This window comes from Hirundo rustica, chromosome 4 (genome assembly GCF_015227805.2).
Source record: "Hirundo rustica isolate bHirRus1 chromosome 4, bHirRus1.pri.v3, whole genome shotgun sequence".
NCBI lineage: Eukaryota > Metazoa > Chordata > Aves > Passeriformes > Hirundinidae > Hirundo > Hirundo rustica.
The window spans coordinates 47,026,640-47,044,587 of NC_053453.1; the positions used below are offsets into that span (position 1 = coordinate 47,026,640).

The 17,948-nt window shown below is 39.1% G+C and overlaps 1 protein-coding gene across 2 annotated transcripts; it reads left to right on the forward strand.

Annotated features, from left to right (window-relative positions):
• Positions 1-216: 216 nt before the first annotated feature.
• Positions 217-17,606, forward strand: METAP2 (methionyl aminopeptidase 2). Of its 2 annotated transcripts, none has more exons than XM_040062371.2 (11): positions 217-425; positions 1,215-1,316; positions 4,731-4,796; positions 5,139-5,241; positions 10,424-10,585; positions 12,260-12,441; positions 12,526-12,620; positions 12,707-12,803; positions 13,348-13,451; positions 15,697-15,812; positions 16,894-17,606. In XM_040062371.2, exons 1-11 carry the CDS (start codon positions 269-271, stop codon positions 17,144-17,146), a joined length of 1,437 nt encoding a protein of 478 aa, XP_039918305.1. In that variant the 5' UTR covers positions 217-268; the 3' UTR covers positions 17,147-17,606. The 2 variants fall into 2 exon arrangements, with proteins under 2 accessions (XP_039918305.1, XP_058276290.1); XM_058420307.1 differs by having other exon boundaries at positions 254-407.
• Positions 17,607-17,948: the final 342 nt, after the last annotated feature.

Genomic DNA, 17,948 nt, shown 5'->3' on the forward strand with positions numbered 1-17,948 from the left:
AAAGGTTGTTTTTGTAAGATTTCTACTTTCCATTTCTTATCGCGCCGCGCAGCCGCGCACCGACCCCTCGCGGGCCCGCCCCCTCACGGGCGCGCCCGAGCACACCGCCGGCGGCGCGCGTGCGCGGCTGAGAGTCCGCCCCCCGCCGCCCTCCCGGCGGAGTCCTCCGCCGTCCCGGCGTGCCCCGCGCGCACCACAGAGCGTGGCGCCGGCCCCGCCGCTCTCTCCGGCTCGCTCCGTGCGCGCGAGGCGGCGCGGCCGCGGCGACATGGCGGGCGTGGGGCGGGCGGAGGAGCGGGAGCAGCACCTGAACGGCGAGCTGCCCCCTGAGCCCGAGGATATGGACGGCGCGGCCGGGCTCGGCGCCGAGGATGGCGCCAAGAAGAAGCGCAAGAAGAAGAAGAAGGGTAGAGCGGGCCCCGCTGGTAGGGGCCGCGCCGCGCTGACGGGCAGGGCGGTGTGAGGGGCCGCGGGCCGGCACACCGGGAAGCGGGCGCGGCGGTGGGAGGACGTGGGTGGCTCAGGGATCCCGGCGTGCCGGGTGCGGGGCGCCGCCGAGGCCGCTGTCCCGGCCCGTGGCAGTGGTGCGGGCTCAGGGGGATCCTCGCGGTGCCCGAAGGGTGTTGCTGTCGTTCGGTTGGTGCTGGGGATGTCCTCCCCGCTCCAGTGTGCGCAAGAGAAGCCACCGCTTCCCTCACCCTTTCCTATGCCCCGAAGGGAGAAAAGGTGTAAGACTGCTGCTGTAAAAATCATCCCGCCTGATGGAGGCTCTGCATCCCTCCCAAGTTCTCTCCGAGAGAGCTGGAGCAAGTCTGGGCAAAGAACGTAAAGGCGCGATGGTTTGGGTTGGTTTTAGCAGGCCATCAGTTAGCGATGATCGTGCTGTGCGTTTATAATTATCTGCTTCACGCCCATATTATCTCACAAGAGCAGGCTGCTGCTATGGGAGGAAGAATTAGTTACTCTGGCAGAAAAAAGTAATTAGATGTGTCAGGGTAATCTACCTTTATATGCAGGTTTCATTAACAGCACCTGTCACTGTATTGTCCTACAGCCTTACACTTAGGGGCTGCTTTAAGACAGAAAAAAGCATTAGGTGCTCAAGTGTCTGTGGGATGAGTACAACATAATATTTTTATAAAGTTTTGGGGGCTTTTGGTTACTAACGTGGAGCTAATGCTTTACTGTAAGGCATGCTTTAACTTTACAAACAGGACAAGAAACTGATAAAGAAATGGAAGGTGCTCTTGATGAAGTAGCAAGACAATTGGACAAGCAAGCACTGGAGGAGAAAGAAAAAGATGATGATGATGATGGCAAGTATAACTTATATTTTCTGATAACGTTTCCAGTTCCAGCTTCTTCCGAGACTCCCTTTTAACAGACTGTTTACAGGTGTCTTGCTTGATTTGATGGTTTCTTTTTGGAGAGGTGAGATGCAGCTCTTTATACTTTCTATTTTTTGTCAACGATTTTGCTGTCACACAAGCATATATATATAAAGTAGCAGGAATACAGGGCTTGTTAAAGGTTTGTGCCTTCTAGGATCTTACATACTGAAGAAAAATGTTTAGTTTGAGTTAAGGTAAACTATAATTCATTCTCACTTGCATTACCATGGTCAGTAGACATTTATGTTCCAAATTGTGTCTCTTATTCTTGTCTTAAAACAAAACATACAGAGAAAATTTTAAGGGAACATTTTAACTAATAGGTTTTAGAGTCTTTACCAGTGACTCAAAAGCTGCTCATCTGTACTTACAATTCTTAATTAAAACTTAATCATGGGGTGATTAATACATAAGCAAGACACACGCTTTGTGTGTTCCTTGTGTGCTGTAGCTGATGTTCTAAGCCAGAACATTGAAGGTGTCTGTATTGAAATCCAGACTGGGTCCTTTTTTCTGTAGGAATATTAGATAAAGGTACTGTATTTCCTTTGACTTGATGAACGGATCTCAACAGAAATGGTTTTCAAGAAAGTACATTTCTAAATTAGTAATTTAGTTTCATTTTTCTGAATTAGCATATAAAGTTGGCTCAGCACTTCGAGCAGTCTGCTTAGAAATCTTATTAGTTCACTTGCTGGAATTTGTCCTTCCAGAATTTCATTTAATGAATTGGGTGTGGAATTTTAAAAAAGTTAAATCAGAATGTAAGACATTAAGTAACAAATTCATCTTCAACCATTACCAATCTGTGGGATCAAGTTTAATGCAGGTATTTTGCATAGAAGTGTATTCCAGTGGCTTGTTTTGTATCTTTCAGGTTATGGAGTTGAAATTAATGCAATATGTGCTTTACCATCATTGTTACTTGAGGAAGAAGTATTGAGGAGGGTAGTGAAAAGTGTATGCCATGAAAAGAAATCTTCAAAATTATTAAAATAGTTAAAGTTCTATCTCAGGAGAAATAACAATGATAGCTGCAGATCAAATGCTGTGCTCTCTTATCCTTTTTACTGTATTACAGGATTTGAAAGCATAAAAAAATGAAGTGATGCTATGACTGAATTAATAATCTTCTTTTTCCACATATTAGACTTGGATGTGTTTTTAATAAAACTTATACTTTTGCAGACAAATTAAAACTAATTAAAGTTTTTTGAAGACAGCTGTGTTCTTGCCTGTACTGGTTCTCACTGTTTGCCATCTTAATTGTGTCATTTGAGAATTGTTTCTTTAAGGCATTCTGCATTAGATTAGAATCAATAAAATACCTGCTCCTTTTTTCTTTTTTTTTTCCTCTTGATAAGCCTGTAACTGAGTGACCTCAAAAAGGAGACTCTATAACTTTTCAGCTCCAGAAGAGAGTAGGAAGTGCTCTTTGAATTTCCATTGCTGTGTTAAAATATGCTAGTCTGTAACATTTTTGCATGATACTGTGCTACATTATTAAATGGCTGTACCAAAATGGTATATGGTTGGACTTCTGTTTTGCAAAGATCTGAATTTGCTTTTCAGGTGACAGTTTTTTCCTTAGCAGCCAAATAACCTGGAGACAGAGAATCGGTCAGATGCAGTAGTTGTATTTCTGGCAGCACAGCTAGTCTGCAGCAGTCTTCAAGGGCATGAAAGCGTAGACAGGGTTAGTTTGGCTCGCAGTTGGCAGTTTCATGTGCAGTGATGTATGAAAAAGCTACAATACACAGATAGCAACGGCAACGATACTTAAGAAGTGCTGGGTTGTTTTTTTTTCCTTCAGTTTAGGCCTTAGCCTTTAAAAAAAACTCAAAAAAAAAAAATCACTTGGTGAATGAACTGGAGTATATCTGATTAATTTCTTTATGAATTATTTGGGCACTGCTCAAGGTCAAAACAAATGTGACAAAGTTACCACGTTTTAAAGAAATTTATATGCCCTGGTAAGGATTTTGGTTGCCTATGAAATACAGATTGATGAAGAATCTGGGACTGTGTTATAGATACCAAGTATTTATATTTGCATATTTATATTTGCAATTTTTTAGAGAAACTTAAATTAATATACTTAATAGCAAAATGAGCTGGGGAGGGGCAGGAGTGACATTATGAAATTTGCCCCAGCTGCAGAATTACAGCAGTCATTATGGCACAAAATTGCCAGTGATATTGACCATCATTAGGGGCTTGAAATCTAGTGACTGGAGTGGCAGATCAATGTTTTGGTTTGGTTTTGTTTTTAAATACAAGCTTCTGTATAAATATACTCAAAATGAAATTCTTTGACTTGATTCTAGAAGATCTTTTAATTTTACTTCTTGCTGTAGTTGAAAATGTTCAATGTGTAGATGACTAGTACATGTCTACTTTGAAAAGTATTTATGTTTAGGGCCAGAAGGTTTAGGTAGCTGATAGCACCTGAGATACTGCGTATGAAGTAAGTAGGCATTAGATGCGGCCAAATGTGAAGTCTGCAGGGTTGTTGTTACCTCCCAAATGTGACTGTAAGCGGTGTGGCTGATTCTTGGTGCTTACCTGCTGTGCTCCCTGGAAACCTCCCACTACTATATTCATAGACTGTTTTGGGTTGGAAGGGACTTTTAAAGGTCATCTGATTAAAGCCCCTGTAGTGAGCTGGGACATCTTCAGCTTGATCACGTTGCTCAAAACCCCATTCTGCCTGATCCTGACTATTTCCAAGGATAGGGCATCTTCCATGCCACTCTGGGAAACCTGTTCCAGTTTTTGATCACCCTTGTATCTCCCACATTTAGTGGTTTTGCTGAGTGTTGTTTGTGACCTTCTCCGTTATCTCAAGATTAAACTTATCCTGGCCTAGAGTGCTGTCATCTTTACTTCTTTGGGGTCTTTATCTTTCCAGATGCAGTAAGTTCTTTTAGCTGAAGCATGAGAAGATGGGGTGGAAGCAGTAGTTTCTAGCTTTTTGTTAGGTGTTGTGTCTAATACAGTTCTCTCTTATGTCCTTCAACAATTCCAGGCATCTATTTGCCTGAAAACAGAGGAGTTTGAAGTAGGACTTCCTGAAAATGCTTAACCTGAGCTCTTTTTTTTTCCTCTGGTGATGCATTTGTTGTCAGCTTTCACAGCTATTTTCTTATGTCTGTGTTTGGTGTAGGGACTGAAAATGCTGATGGTTGGTGGTAGTTTCTAGACGTTGTGTTTTAATCCATTAAATTCTGCTGTGAGAGAAGTATTTCCAGATAGTCCAGATGTTTTTATGTTTTATTCAGACTTCTTTGGTTCTTTTACAATTATTTTATGTTCAGCTGAGAACTTTCTTTCCTCTAGATGGAGAGGGTGAAGGAGATGGAGCAAGTGGGAAAAAGAAGAAGAAGAAGAAAAAGAAGAAAGGACGTAGGTATCAAGGACAAAAATACAGACTATGTGAATATTTGGTATTAAGCATGTGCAAGTGCTGTTCTTGCAGCTGAAACAAATTTAGGGGTGCAGTTTGTATTTGTAAGTTAAATCTGGCCAAGTTGTCTTCTTTCTGGTATCCCTGAATGCCACTGAGGGCATGCATTGGCTAAATAAAGTCATATGAGGGCATTGTGATAAAATGTTGTCCTGGTTAAAGCCCAGATTCTAGTTAAGGGGACTTAAATAACTTCTGCTGTTTAACTTTTATGGTTGAAATAAGATGGTTAGTATTTCCAGAGTCCCATGTGTAACACTTTCTTAAATTGTGCTCAACAGCTAAGGTCCAGACAGATCCCCCTTCTATTCCAATATGTGATCTATTTCCCAGCAATGTATTCCCAAAGGGAGAAGAATGTGAATATCCACCAACTCAAGATGGGTAAGTGTTTTGGTTTTAATAAATAAATGCCTTCATTTTGATGTGCTGAAAAAAATATTGATGTGCAACTAAATGGACAAAATGAGTAATGTACTCATTAACAAAAAATTGGGGTTTGCCCTTTTTTTCTTTAACTGGATTACCCAGGAGCTCAATGAATTCAAGTCTTCAGGCCAGAAATGTTTCTTTTTCTACCCGTTTAATTAAGGTGTAGCCAGTATGGGCAGAATTGCTGTGAGGCAGGGGGCCCTTGCGACCCACAGTACCAACAGGCTTTCAGTAGGCAGCTTGTAAGAAAAGCATTGTCTAAATTAGAAGTGAGTCAAGGTTTAAACTTCAGGGAGATGGAGACACTATTATGCAGTAGTTTATGACCATTGAGATGCCAACTTTTTCTTACTTATTTTTTGGTAGAGACATGGTCAATCTCTTCATTTAATTTGAAAGCCTACATGTTATATTCTGTACATTGCTTCTCTCTCTTGGAATGAATATATAGTTTTTGTAACCTCACCTGTTTTGGTAACTTACAGTGATGTGGGAATAATGTGCAATTCCACTAAACAAGTAACAGCTTCCAGTGGTTCACTGGAACAGAGATTTGCATCCTTATGTTTTTACAGGAGATTATTATTTCTTTATGCATTGTTAGAACTAGGGCATATCAACTTGAAGGAATTTTCCTGATTTTTTTTTCCCCCCCTATGTGAATTGTTGTGGACAATCATATTTTACCTGGGAGACACACAGGATACATGGCATAGAATTAGCTTGAATTGTATGCAAACTTGAATGAAAAGACCGAGTATTACTGAAAACTTCAAAACTTCCCAAGAAATATTGAATCGAAGCTCTGAAAAATAGTTTAAACCAAAGGGAGAGAGTAGGTAAATATTTGTATGGCTGAAAGCATTGTCTATTTCAATGACTTCAAAGTAATTTTCAATTACTTTTCTTCAGAATGAAATTACTTTGAATTTTTTTTAATTGGTTATTTAAAGTCAATCCCTGTTTCTCATAGAATGTAAGTAAACTAAGAGTCCAGTACCCCCTATAGATTGTATTCAGATAATATGGTTTCATTATTATGAGATGAAAATTGCTTTTAAGGAAGCTTTGTCTTTTTCATTACTTCAATTTGAACATAAGGTGTACTCCTATTTATTTATAAATTACTACCTTGTTTGTGTATGAAAGATCAGCATGCTAATGAAGAGCTGGTCAAGATAGTTCTGAGAGACTGATCCAGGAGTGATTCTTTAATGTTTGACAGTTAAGTATTTATCATGTGCCATGTTCATAAGAATATTATTTAAGCAAATCAGGAAACTAGATAATAAACAACTGAGGCGTGTAGTTTATTAACGAATAACCTGCTATTATTACACCTCTAATACATACACAGCTATTGAAGATTAAAATACTTGCTCTGGTTTAACTACTATTTATTGAAAAGAGTGACAAAAGCCATAAAAACAATCCATTTTTCATAACAGGATTTAAGAGGGCTGTGTTTTCTGTACCATGGTGTTCTGCTATGGAGGAAGAATATATGCCTCTACGGAACCTAAAACAGTTTCCTCATTTAATGTGCTTTAGCAAATATGTGCTTTAGTTTTCTTCCTGATTTAAATATTTAAGTCTTAATGTGCTACTTTAGTATTTCCTAATATAAGCAACTGCTTAAATTATTAGCTGACATTAATGCCAGGGTATTTCATATTCTGAGTAATAGCTTCATTTTATATATTAGTGGAGCATTTTTGTGCTTTGTCTTATTCATGCTGAGGTCAGTAGGGTTTTGTCTTTGATTTCTTTAGGAGTTGCGCTTCTATTCTTAACTGTTGATGTCACATGCTTTCTAAAGTTACCTCTCATCAACATACAAGTGTGTATTTTGTGTCAGAAGTTCAGCTAGCAGTGGGTGTCATTCAAATTCCAGAAAAAATAATAGCAGATAATCAATACTTCCATAGACAGACTAACAGGTTTAACATTTTTATATCGCCAGTATGGGGTTTTTTTGAAGCTTGCCTCTTTTCTTGAATACATGGAGATTTGAAATTATATAACTGGGAGGGCAGAAAATAAATAAGCAATATTTCATGATACACCAATTTTGTTAGAGTAGAATTAAGGAATTCTTGACCCTGCCTACTTGTTTCTGCCTCTGTGCTGTTACAGAGTCAGAGACTGGTTTGCTTTGGAAGGTACCTTGAAGATCAGCTAGTTCCAAACTCCCTGTCATGGACAGGGACACCTTCCACAACTTCTCCAGGCAACCTGTTTCAGTGCCTCAACACCCTCACAGTAAAGGATTTCTCCCTAGCTTCTAGTCTAAACATACCATCTTTCAGTTTATAGCCATTATCCCTTGTTTTGTCACTACATGACCTTGGAAAAAAGCTCTCCCTTTCAGGTTCTGGAAGGTGCTATAAAGTCTTCCCAGAGCCTTCTCTTCTCCAGGCTCTTCTTGGCCTGTCTTCATAGGAGTGGTGCTACAGCTGTGATCATCTTCATGGCTCTCCTCTGCACTCACCGGAACAGCTCCCCATCTTTCTTATGCTGGAGGCCTCAGAGCTGAATGCAGTACTCCAGGTGGGGTCCCACAAGAATGGAGTAGGGGGGCAGAATTTCCTTCCTTGACCTGCTGGTCACACTGCTTTCAATACAGCCCAGTGTGTGATTTGGCTTTCTGGGCTGTGAGTGAACATTGCTGGGTCATGTGGAGCTTCTTGTCTACCAATACCCCCAAATCCTCTTCAGAGCTGCTCTCAATCCATTCTTCACCCAGCCTGTATTTGTGATGGGATTGTCTTGACCCACGGTGCACCACCTTGCACTTGGCCTTGTTGAACTTCATGAGGTTCACACAGGCCTCTTAAGCCTGTAATGGTCCCTCTGTATGGCATCTCTTCCCTCGAGCATGACTAGTTTATCTGGGTGAAAATAATCTGGGGAAATTATTTTCTGGAATTCTTTGATCACTGGAATCTAGTTTACAGTGTGATCCTGTAAAGATTTGTACTAGTGAAAACTGTAGGCTGTGGAGTGAAAAGCTGGACCAAATGGCTTGGAGCAAGAGTTGAATTTCTTCAGCTGACACATGGCAGGCAGCACATTAAGAAACTGCCAAAAGCTTGTTAGCTCATGTACCTGTTGGAGGACTTTATGTTTGGTGTGAGGCCTTCATGTGACCAGCTGATTTTTGACCTGTCCTGAAGTGCTTAGGCCCTAGCAGAAATTCTTGTTACCTCCCTTCCTGAGCTCCCAGGAGTGCAGCTTTGTCAGCAAAATGCTTTGGATCTGAGACAGTCTTTTTACATGTAGAGGCTGTTCTGTCGCCCAGTTGACTTGCGTGAGGTGACTATATGCTGAAGTAGAGTGAGACACAGTGAGGATGGCTTGGTGCCAGTTAGCTGGAGTTTGCACTCCAGTCTGTGACAGATGGCAGAGCAGCTGCCCAGACCCTGTCAGCAGTTCTTGCTACCAAGGGGTGTTCGCTGCTGGAATCCAGAACAGTCTGAAAGGATCCTTGAGTCTCTGTCCCCAGTGTTTTTCTGCAGTGCACCTTTTCCATCTTCAATGACTACTGTGCTGGCTGAAGTCCAGTTGTCTAGTGGCAGTGCAGGGGCCCAGGTCTTGCAGCCCATTGCTTTCTTTTTTTGATAGAATTTGCCAGATTGAGGCAAATTTTAAGAGTAGTATGTGTGTTGCTTGCTCTTGGAGCAAGAAAACTGCTCAGAAAGGTAAATGGGATTTCTCCTTTGCACTTTTATCTGAAAAGAAGCAGAAAGTTCAATGGAAATAAGCTAAAGGGTCTCAAAATATTTTGTATCCTCTGATCATCTTGAGAAAGATTTATGGAATAGCCTGTAATCCTTCTATGTATTTTCAACTCTTTTGAAATACTCAGTATAAATATATATTCTTAGTTCAAAATGCAGCAAAACTGCATAGTCTCTTAGTTCACTTGTACCTATTTTTTGGCTGTAAAGAAAACTCTCAAAGTGGAGCTAAGTTACATGTCTATGAAACAGGTAAAAAGCTACACCTTTGGATTTCAAAAACTAATCCTTTAATTCCATGTACTCAGTTTGCTTAGAATCAACTCATTTGCATTAATTCCGAAATTTGAAAACCAGTGTTATTTCAGCATCTTTGGTCCATCTTGTCCACCACCCTTTTGTTTTTTTAAAGACCCACCTGCCAGCATGTGTGGCTGTGTATTGTTCTTAGTAGTTTTTTTCCTTGCGTAGCATGTACGGAGTTCTTTGAGTCATCACCAGAGGGTTTTTTGTGCTATTATGTGGCTGCAGCTTCTCCATTAGAAGGGTTATCTCTACTTTGTAGTTAGTCTTCTAGCTAAGTTCTGACAGTTGTGGAAATACTTAAATTACATTTTTGTTTGTTTGCTTTCATGGAACCTTAGTTGCATTGGATTTTTGCATAATGCAAAATATATTCAAAGCTAATCTTATACTTAGTCCTGTATTTGTTCTAAGAACCTACCAAAGAGCCAGAATGAGTGGTGCTCTCCCATAACAAATGTTAATTCACTGTCCAGCCTATATAGAAAGTAACATTCTGGCATGTGTCATAGTTACCATGCACTGTGTTAGGTGTTATTACCTAAATATTCTGAGCATGAATGAAAATAATACTGGAACTGCAAGCTCTTGAATTTTGAAGATGCTTATTGTCTGTGTCAGTATCAGTTTCTGGGCCAAGCAGCCACACTACGGTGCTGAGGTTCGTCGCTGTACAGGAACAACATTGTCTGAATGAATGAGATTGTGAAAAAAATAAACTTTTTGCATGAGTAGAGCCTGTTGCAGTATTTTGCCCTGATAAACTTAAGGTGGAATTGCAGGCATTAATATCAATTTTATATGCCTGTTCTGCCTCTTTGAAAACTTGGGCATTCTTCAAGCACCCTGCTTGTCTTGGCCTTTGGTAGGATGTTACTGCCTTTCTCAGCTGCTAGTCTGTAGTACTTACAGTTTTGGGGTTTTTTAATAGACTTCCTTTATTCTGAAAATTACATAAATTGGCATCTTTTCTGTTACACAGGGGAATGTAGACCTGACTGGTTAATAAACACTTTGCAGGCTTTAGACAGAAGTTGTAATGACTGCTGAGATTATACTAACTTGTTTGCAACATTTCCTTTATTTTCAAGGCGAACTGCTGCTTGGAGAATAACTAGTGAAGAAAAGAAAGCACTAGACCAAGCCAGTGAGGAAATCTGGAATGATTTTCGGGAGGCTGCAGAGGCACACAGACAAGTGAGGAAATACGTTATGAGCTGGATAAAACCTGGAATGACAATGATAGAAATCTGGTGAGGAGACCGTCTTCTGGAAGACCTCTGCTGTAGATTTTCCTTAATTTTCCAGAGGGGGAGAGATTTAGTTTCTGTTTTGTGTGCTTAATTCACTGTGTAATGAATGTTGGGGAGATTTGTGTTTGAAGTACACAAACCAGTGTTGCCAATTATTTCGTTTAAGCTTCCTGTTGTGTTTTTAGCTTATGCAGCTTTGCAGGGCCTGGGATTACATTGAATTTTAAACTAAGCTTTCCATGATGTTCATTTACTTCAATTATATGCTTCATTTAGGTTTTAGTGCTTTTGCTACTCTGCAGTGATGCTGGGAGTAGCAGCAATAGCAGTTAGCACTGCTGCTGCTTGCCAGAATTGTCATGAAATGCCATGTGGACAGTGCAAGTGCAGTCTGTGCCCGGGAATGGGCAGAGTGGCATAAAACCAGCATGGCTGTGTATTCGGTCCAGGGCAGGAAGGTTTGGACTATGTTTAGTCTTCATTTCTGGTGAAAACACAGTTTCTGGTGGAAACACAGTGAGGTTTTTTTATTATTCTCAGTTAGTAAGAAATAACTGAGCAAATGGATTCAGATGAACGTGAATTTGATTAAGTTTAAAGAAATAATTACCCTGGACTGATTTTTGTGACTCTTCCAACTATTACTTTTTCTGTCCTTCAGTTTATCTAGATTGAATGTCTACTGTCCAAGTACTGCACTGATCCAGAACAGTTTAGCTTCCAAAATTAGGTGCTTTCAGCCTGGTGTGACTGAGGACTGTGCTGACAAGAGTAGGATAGTAAGAAAGCTAATGAGAGCTGATCCCCAAGGTAACTGTGCTAGGGTAACAGAAAGACATAATATACCATGAGGGAAAGTAGAAGAAAGGCAGCTCACTAGTTTGGGTGAACCAAATCTGTTATAGTGAATTGTACAGTTTGACTGTTCTAAGCAGTCATTTTCTCAAAACATGACTATTCTTCCTAAAGTACCTCAGGCTATGGGGCCTTGCTGATTAAAATATGCTCTCCTTTTTCATATTTTTCTGCCTTTCTTAAAATCAGAGTTTGGTGCACTGCAGTGAGCTGCAGCTTAGCTCATTCACTGACACTGAAGGAGTGCACTGGTGGACATGTATTTGTGGATTTGCAGTAGCTACCATCTTGAAATTAGACAAAACTAAAAAACAAATGCTAGTCTCACAGGTTTTATTTTATCATAGTTATCACTCTTTTTTTTTAAAAAAAAGGTCCTTCTATAATCAAAGGGGTTTTTTTAATAAGTAAGAGGCTTTACTTCCTTTTTCCCACCTCCTTTTAAATCACAGTAATTGTAAAAAATACATTTAATTCACCTAAACTTTGGTTGTCTAACCTCTGCTGCTCAGGAAGAATGGGTTAAATATGCTTGTAAGGATAAATATTTTAAACTTAGAATAAAAATAGTAGAGAAGGACTAGTTTTTGCCCAAGAAAGGGTAGAGGAAACAACACAGAACTGAATATTGTTGTGTTGTGTTTATGTTTTTCAGCCTAGGGTTGTCTGTCTACTTAGCATACAAATAGTCTGACATAAAAACATTTGCTTTAATATTTTTTGAGGTTTTGTTCTTGCATTGATTTATTTGAAGTCATCATAAGAAATACTAATGACAGCTGTCCTATTCTTATATTTTCCCTCCCCTTTGCCTTTTAGTGAAAAACTAGAAGACTGCTCACGTAAGCTGATAAAGGAGAATGGTTTAAATGCAGGTCTTGCATTTCCTACGGGGTGTTCTCTGAATAATTGTGCTGCCCACTACACTCCCAATGCTGGAGATCCAACAGTCCTGCAATACAATGATATCTGCAAAATAGATTTTGGAACACATATTAGTGGTTAGTTTTTATTTACTAATTAAAACTTTGAGAATGTTCTTCAATGCAAATACTATGAAGCTAACTAACTTCTGCTGATTTCAGGTCGTATTATTGACTGTGCTTTTACAGTCACATTCAATCCAAAATATGACAGACTATTACAAGCTGTAAAGGATGCCACAAATACTGGAATAAAGGTATGATCATTATATAAGTAATTGACAAAGTCTTTTTCAGTAAATGTTGTGATTATTTTCCGTTTATATTTGCACTTTATTTTCAGTGTGCTGGAATAGATGTACGTCTCTGTGATGTGGGAGAGGCCATACAAGAAGTTATGGAGTCTTACGAAGTTGAAATTGATGGCAAAACATACCAAGGCAAGTTCTTTTCTTTATATAGGGATAGTTGTTTAGAAGTGTGTATCTGTATATAGATTTGTACAAATACTCATTTTGATGTCAGATATTGAGAAGACTTTTCTGCTAGAAGTATGATATGAGTCTTGCATAAATACATGCTTACAGCTGGCTTGCCTTTCCTTTGGAGAAATGTTCTTGGTTTATCCTTCCAAGTATTGTATCTTTAACAGATAAGATGAATGCTAAACAACAGTTTTGAACTGTAGAGATAATTTGATACTTGTTGTTTGGCTTTATTAATAAGCTTTCTTTGCTGTTGGAGTTGCTGCTCTTTCATAATGAGGCCTTGCTTAAGCATACAAAACTAAGTTATGTCACTTACAAAACTAACTCATGTCTTGGCTGGTGTTTGTACAAGATGTGTGGATAGTTCTGTGTTTGGTTGCTCTGCAATATGATGACTCACTATTGTACTTTTAATATGGGCTAACAAACCAAATTGCCCTAAAGGGTTTACCATTTGTTAGGAAATTGCCGGTCATGTTAATGTTTTCTTCCAAAGTGAAGCCAATTCGCAACTTGAATGGACACTCCATTGGACCGTATAGGATACATGCAGGAAAAACAGTTCCCATTGTGAAAGGAGGAGAAGCCACAAGAATGGAGGTCAGTTGAGTTCTTTATTCTTTCTGTTAAATTTCCCCCGTATCATTGCAAGAACAGTATTTCCTGTGCACTTTCAGTCTGTAGTTTTTGTGATCCTGGTGAATAATTGCAGTGGGTTAACTGTTGTACTGTATCGTGCTCCTGTACAGGAGTAGTTTTGTCTCGGTGGTTACTTCATTTTAGTCCTGGAGTGTTCAGGTATCTAACACTGTCTGGTGCAGCCTTGGAACCCTGCTGTTTGAAAAACAAACCACCAAAGAAAAAAATGGAAAGAAACCCACCACTGTTGAAATCTGAATGCCATAGTAATACTTACTGAAACTCCTGCATATTTATTTCTCAGTGTGTATACATTATTAAATGGAGTGTTGGAATGTTGCATTTAGGAGCATGGAAAACGACAGAAATTCATATTTGGGGGTGAACTGGAATTCAGGAAATCAGAGTTTTCCTGAATGACTGGCAGGTCATTCATACTCCTTGTTTGTTTCTTCTCTAATGAAATCTTCTCTCACTCAGGTAATTCTTGATAAATACATCCATAGTGTAGTTTTGGAGAACTTTCTGTGAGTACTGTTAGATATAGTACTTTTCTTGAAAAGCTTCCAGTGCAGTTTTTCTCTGCAGATGCAAAATAATTATAAATGTATATGTAGTTAATGTGAGAGACTAGTCGAAAGATGTTGGTTGGATAGTGTTCTGGAGCAGGGAAATGGCAATAGCTGTACACAATGTGACAAAGTACGAGTTGGGAAGGCAGTTTTAAAACACAAAACCTGAGATTTAGCCATCATTTTCACTGAAGCTCTTGTTCTAATGAGATAAGATTTAAAAGATGGTTGAGACAAGAAGCATTTCATTTCGTTCTAAGCTTTATCACTAATGATCACCAGTAAGTCTATCAGGATAGATAAGGCTTGTAAGAGCTGAATAGGCACAGGTGTGGTCTGGACAGGATTGGTTTTTGAGGTAGGCTCACTTTCATCACTCAAAACTTGTATCATAGTTGTTGACCTATGATGTGCACAAGAGCCCAAAGTTTTAACTATCATCTTATCTATAAGACTGTGCAAAGGGATTAAGAGTATTGGAAAATGAAGGTAGAAAAACTTGTGTGTTCTTCTTAGTTTGACTTTATTCATGGTTTGGTTTTGCGGAGAAGACATGTTTTAATTTCTTCAGCTTCTGTAGGTTACTTAGGACATAATCCTGCATCATTAAGTACAGTGAGTTTAGCAATGAAGAATGTGAAGCATAGCCAAGGTCTTACTGTACTACGTTAATTATAGTATCAAAGTGCAATCCATGAGTTTTGTGACTAACAGAGCCTCTGATGATCCCTATTCAGAAAAAGTGGGTGTTAAGTGAATTTTGTGGCAGCATTGTGGGGGGGTTTTTGAGGGTTTGTGTTGTCTTAATGAGTCACTTGAATATTCAGGGACATCTTCAAGAGTTTGTCTTGAATTTGAAGCCTGTGTTACTGCTTTTCATACGGCTTCATATTTTGGGCTTGTGACTTTGAAAAGTAGCTTAATAAAATAAACAATGCAACTCATACTGTCTGTCAGTGTTTGATGCCCCAGCTTGTTAAGTCACTGTCACAGTCCTGCTATTAAGGATGTGTGAATGCACTTGGCAGAAAATGAGTTTGTATAATGGCATTTTAGTATGTTCTTGGCTAGAATATTGATAATGCCCTTACAGATATATATCACTTTCATTTCTTGAAGAAATTAATCTTGTGGAATGAAAATGAGCAGGTTAAGGGTATATACTAGCACCTGTTACTAGAAAATTCTTGTAGAAATTGGGCAGAAAGTTCATCAGTGCAGTAAAAGTCTGTAATTAACATCTATTTCCTATGTCTAAACTATACATTTCCTAGGACTTCTATCTAAATAGCACAGGAGAAGTACCTCCAGTTAGCAAGTGTAGTTTCATAGCTATGTTAGATTTATGCCTTGCCAATGTTTTAACTGCAAGGACTTTTGAGAAATTGTCTAGAAACATGCTGATACTTCTGGCTTGAAATAAAATGGTACTTATGTAAATAGTTGATGATTTGGGCATACTTGTAACTAATGTGTGAAATCTCCACGCTGGATTTTTTTCTACATTGATTTGGCGATTGAATCTATTCACATTTAATTACTTGTGTTGAGAAGTGGTAATACTGAGATGTTGTACCAGAATGACACAGTGTCACATCTTCATATTGCAACATGTTCCTTTTTTCTCTCCTTAGGAAGGTGAAGTGTATGCTATAGAAACCTTCGGTAGCACAGGAAAAGGTGTTGTTCATGATGATATGGAGTGTTCTCATTATATGAAGAACTTTGATGTCGGGCATGTGCCAATAAGGTTGGATTTTGTTGGTGTATTTTGATAGAGCTCCCACCCTGTTGGGATTCAAATTTGATACAATGCATGCTCTCCACTAATTAATGGGCTGTCAGAGGAGTCAAAGGGCAGTACTAGCAACATTGTTACAAAATCACACTGATTGCTAATGTGGAACAACATGGAATTTTTTCCAAGAGACTGAAAATGGAGAAAATATTTTCTATTTTTATATTCAGAATTTTCTATTTTTGTATTCATCTGTGTATTAAATGCATAGTGGGGGTTTTTCTAGTAAATACCTGTACTGTTGCTGTGTGCCACAATCTTTGCCTTACAACTGTTCCCAGAATCTATTGAGCTATTTGCACCGCCTGTTTTATTTTATAGATATTTTGAGTTTTGAGTTTTTGTTTAGTGCATTGCTGTAAGATGAGGAAATTACTCATTTTTAGTTTCACTGGGTTTGCATTTTGCTATTTCTAGGAGTGCAGCATATTTTCTGAAACAAAGACTACTCTGGTCAGAAACATAGAAGGCAGACGTGCTTTTCCATAGCATATGCTAGGAATGTTAGAGAGGATGGGAAGAATTAGACTGAAGATCGTGAAGGAACTGCTTGACTGCAAATAAGCTTAGTTCTTAGTAGATCTATAAATATATACTTTTTTATGCCTGTATATTGTAAGAAGTATGAATAAAAAGCTTACTGAGTATTTGACTTCAGAAGTGAAAACTCAGCATTTTAAACCACCAAGCTTCTCACAAAATTAGTTCAGATTACTGACCACTGGAATTGTTTTTCTTTATAAAATGTCTTTATTTTCTAAGAGAAAGATTCCTGTCCCTATGTTTAGTTTAGCTTGCAGATAGGTTCTCAATCTGTTTTGAAGGATATCTATTTGCAGGAGGAGAGCACACTTTATTTTCTAAAGCGAACATGTGATTGATGTAGAAAGACATCCCAAGTCTAGGTAGTCTGAAAAAAGACCTTGCAATCTAACCTTATTCTTAATTGGTGTGTTTTATTTCTGCGGTGAATACGTGATGTTGGTAACTCTTTCTTCTCTAGCACATTCTTGTTTGGTTTTTTTCCTTCAAGGCTTCCAAGAGCGAAACACTTGCTAAATGTTATCAATGAAAACTTTGGTACACTCGCCTTCTGCCGCCGGTGGCTGGATCGCCTGGGGGAGAGCAAATACCTGATGGCGCTGAAGAACCTGTGTGACCTGGGCATCGTGGATCCGTACCCGCCCCTGTGCGACATCAAGGGCTCGTACACGGCACAGTTCGAGCACACCATCCTGCTGCGCCCCACCTGCAAGGAGGTTGTCAGCAGGGGAGATGACTACTAACTCAGAGCCACCTCAGCACCTTTATACTCTAGGCTTTCTTGGAACATACTATACCAGAATTAATTTGCAACACGTTGTCTGTTTTAACAGTGGACTGATGTTAATACTTTCCATATTTGGAAAGGAAGGAATTTAATCTAAGGCAAGTCTTCTAATTGTAACTAACCATGGAAAAAAGCTTTCAGGCCTTTAGAAATACTTCAAAAGTTACTTATTTTTTCTGTTCAGGGAAATACGTGCTATAAAGCTCAATTTTTAGTTTGGAATGAGTTATACATTTTGTTCTGAACATTTATTATAAAAGATGCTTTTCAAATATTTATATGATCATATTCCTACTTGAATGCTTTGAATGACTACACCTGATTTCTGCACCCCAGTCCTCTATGATACTGCCTTTTAAACTTCCTGGAATCCATTTTGTAAAAAATAAAGATAAATTTTCAAATCTGGAAATACATACACTTTTTAGAAGTCTGGTTATGATTCTGGTCAGGAGTCTACTGGGGAACTGCTCTATTAAATATTTTACAAACTCGATTTGCCATTTCTTGTCTTGAAATGGTACCTTGTCTTACCCTTCATATGAAACTCGGCTTTTCATGCTTCTTTAAATAGTCTTGTTAGTGCTGGGATACAGGGCAAGAAATCATCAACACTTTACAGGACAAAATGTGACAACTACAGTAAAGGTGTGTGGTAAAGGTTTTGAATGTGCCAGTCTTTAGTGTAGACTTCAGCTAACCCTATTAGAACATGTCTCTGCTGCTGGTGGCATCAACATGCAGCTTCAGGCTGAAGT

What these genes read in the sequence shown, in the direction of transcription:
- METAP2 (XM_040062371.2), top strand. Translation starts at nt 269, where the DNA reads ATGGCGGGCGTGGGGCGGGCGGAGGAGCGGGAGCAGCACCTGAACGGC. An exon ending in TATCCACCAACTCAAGATGG is followed by an intron (nt 5,242 to 10,423) that starts GTAAGTGTTTTG and finishes TTTATTTTCAAG; the next exon opens with GCGAACTGCTGCTTGGAGAA. An exon ending in GAGAAGCCACAAGAATGGAG is followed by an intron (nt 13,452 to 15,696) that starts GTCAGTTGAGTT and finishes TTCTCTCCTTAG; the next exon opens with GAAGGTGAAGTGTATGCTAT.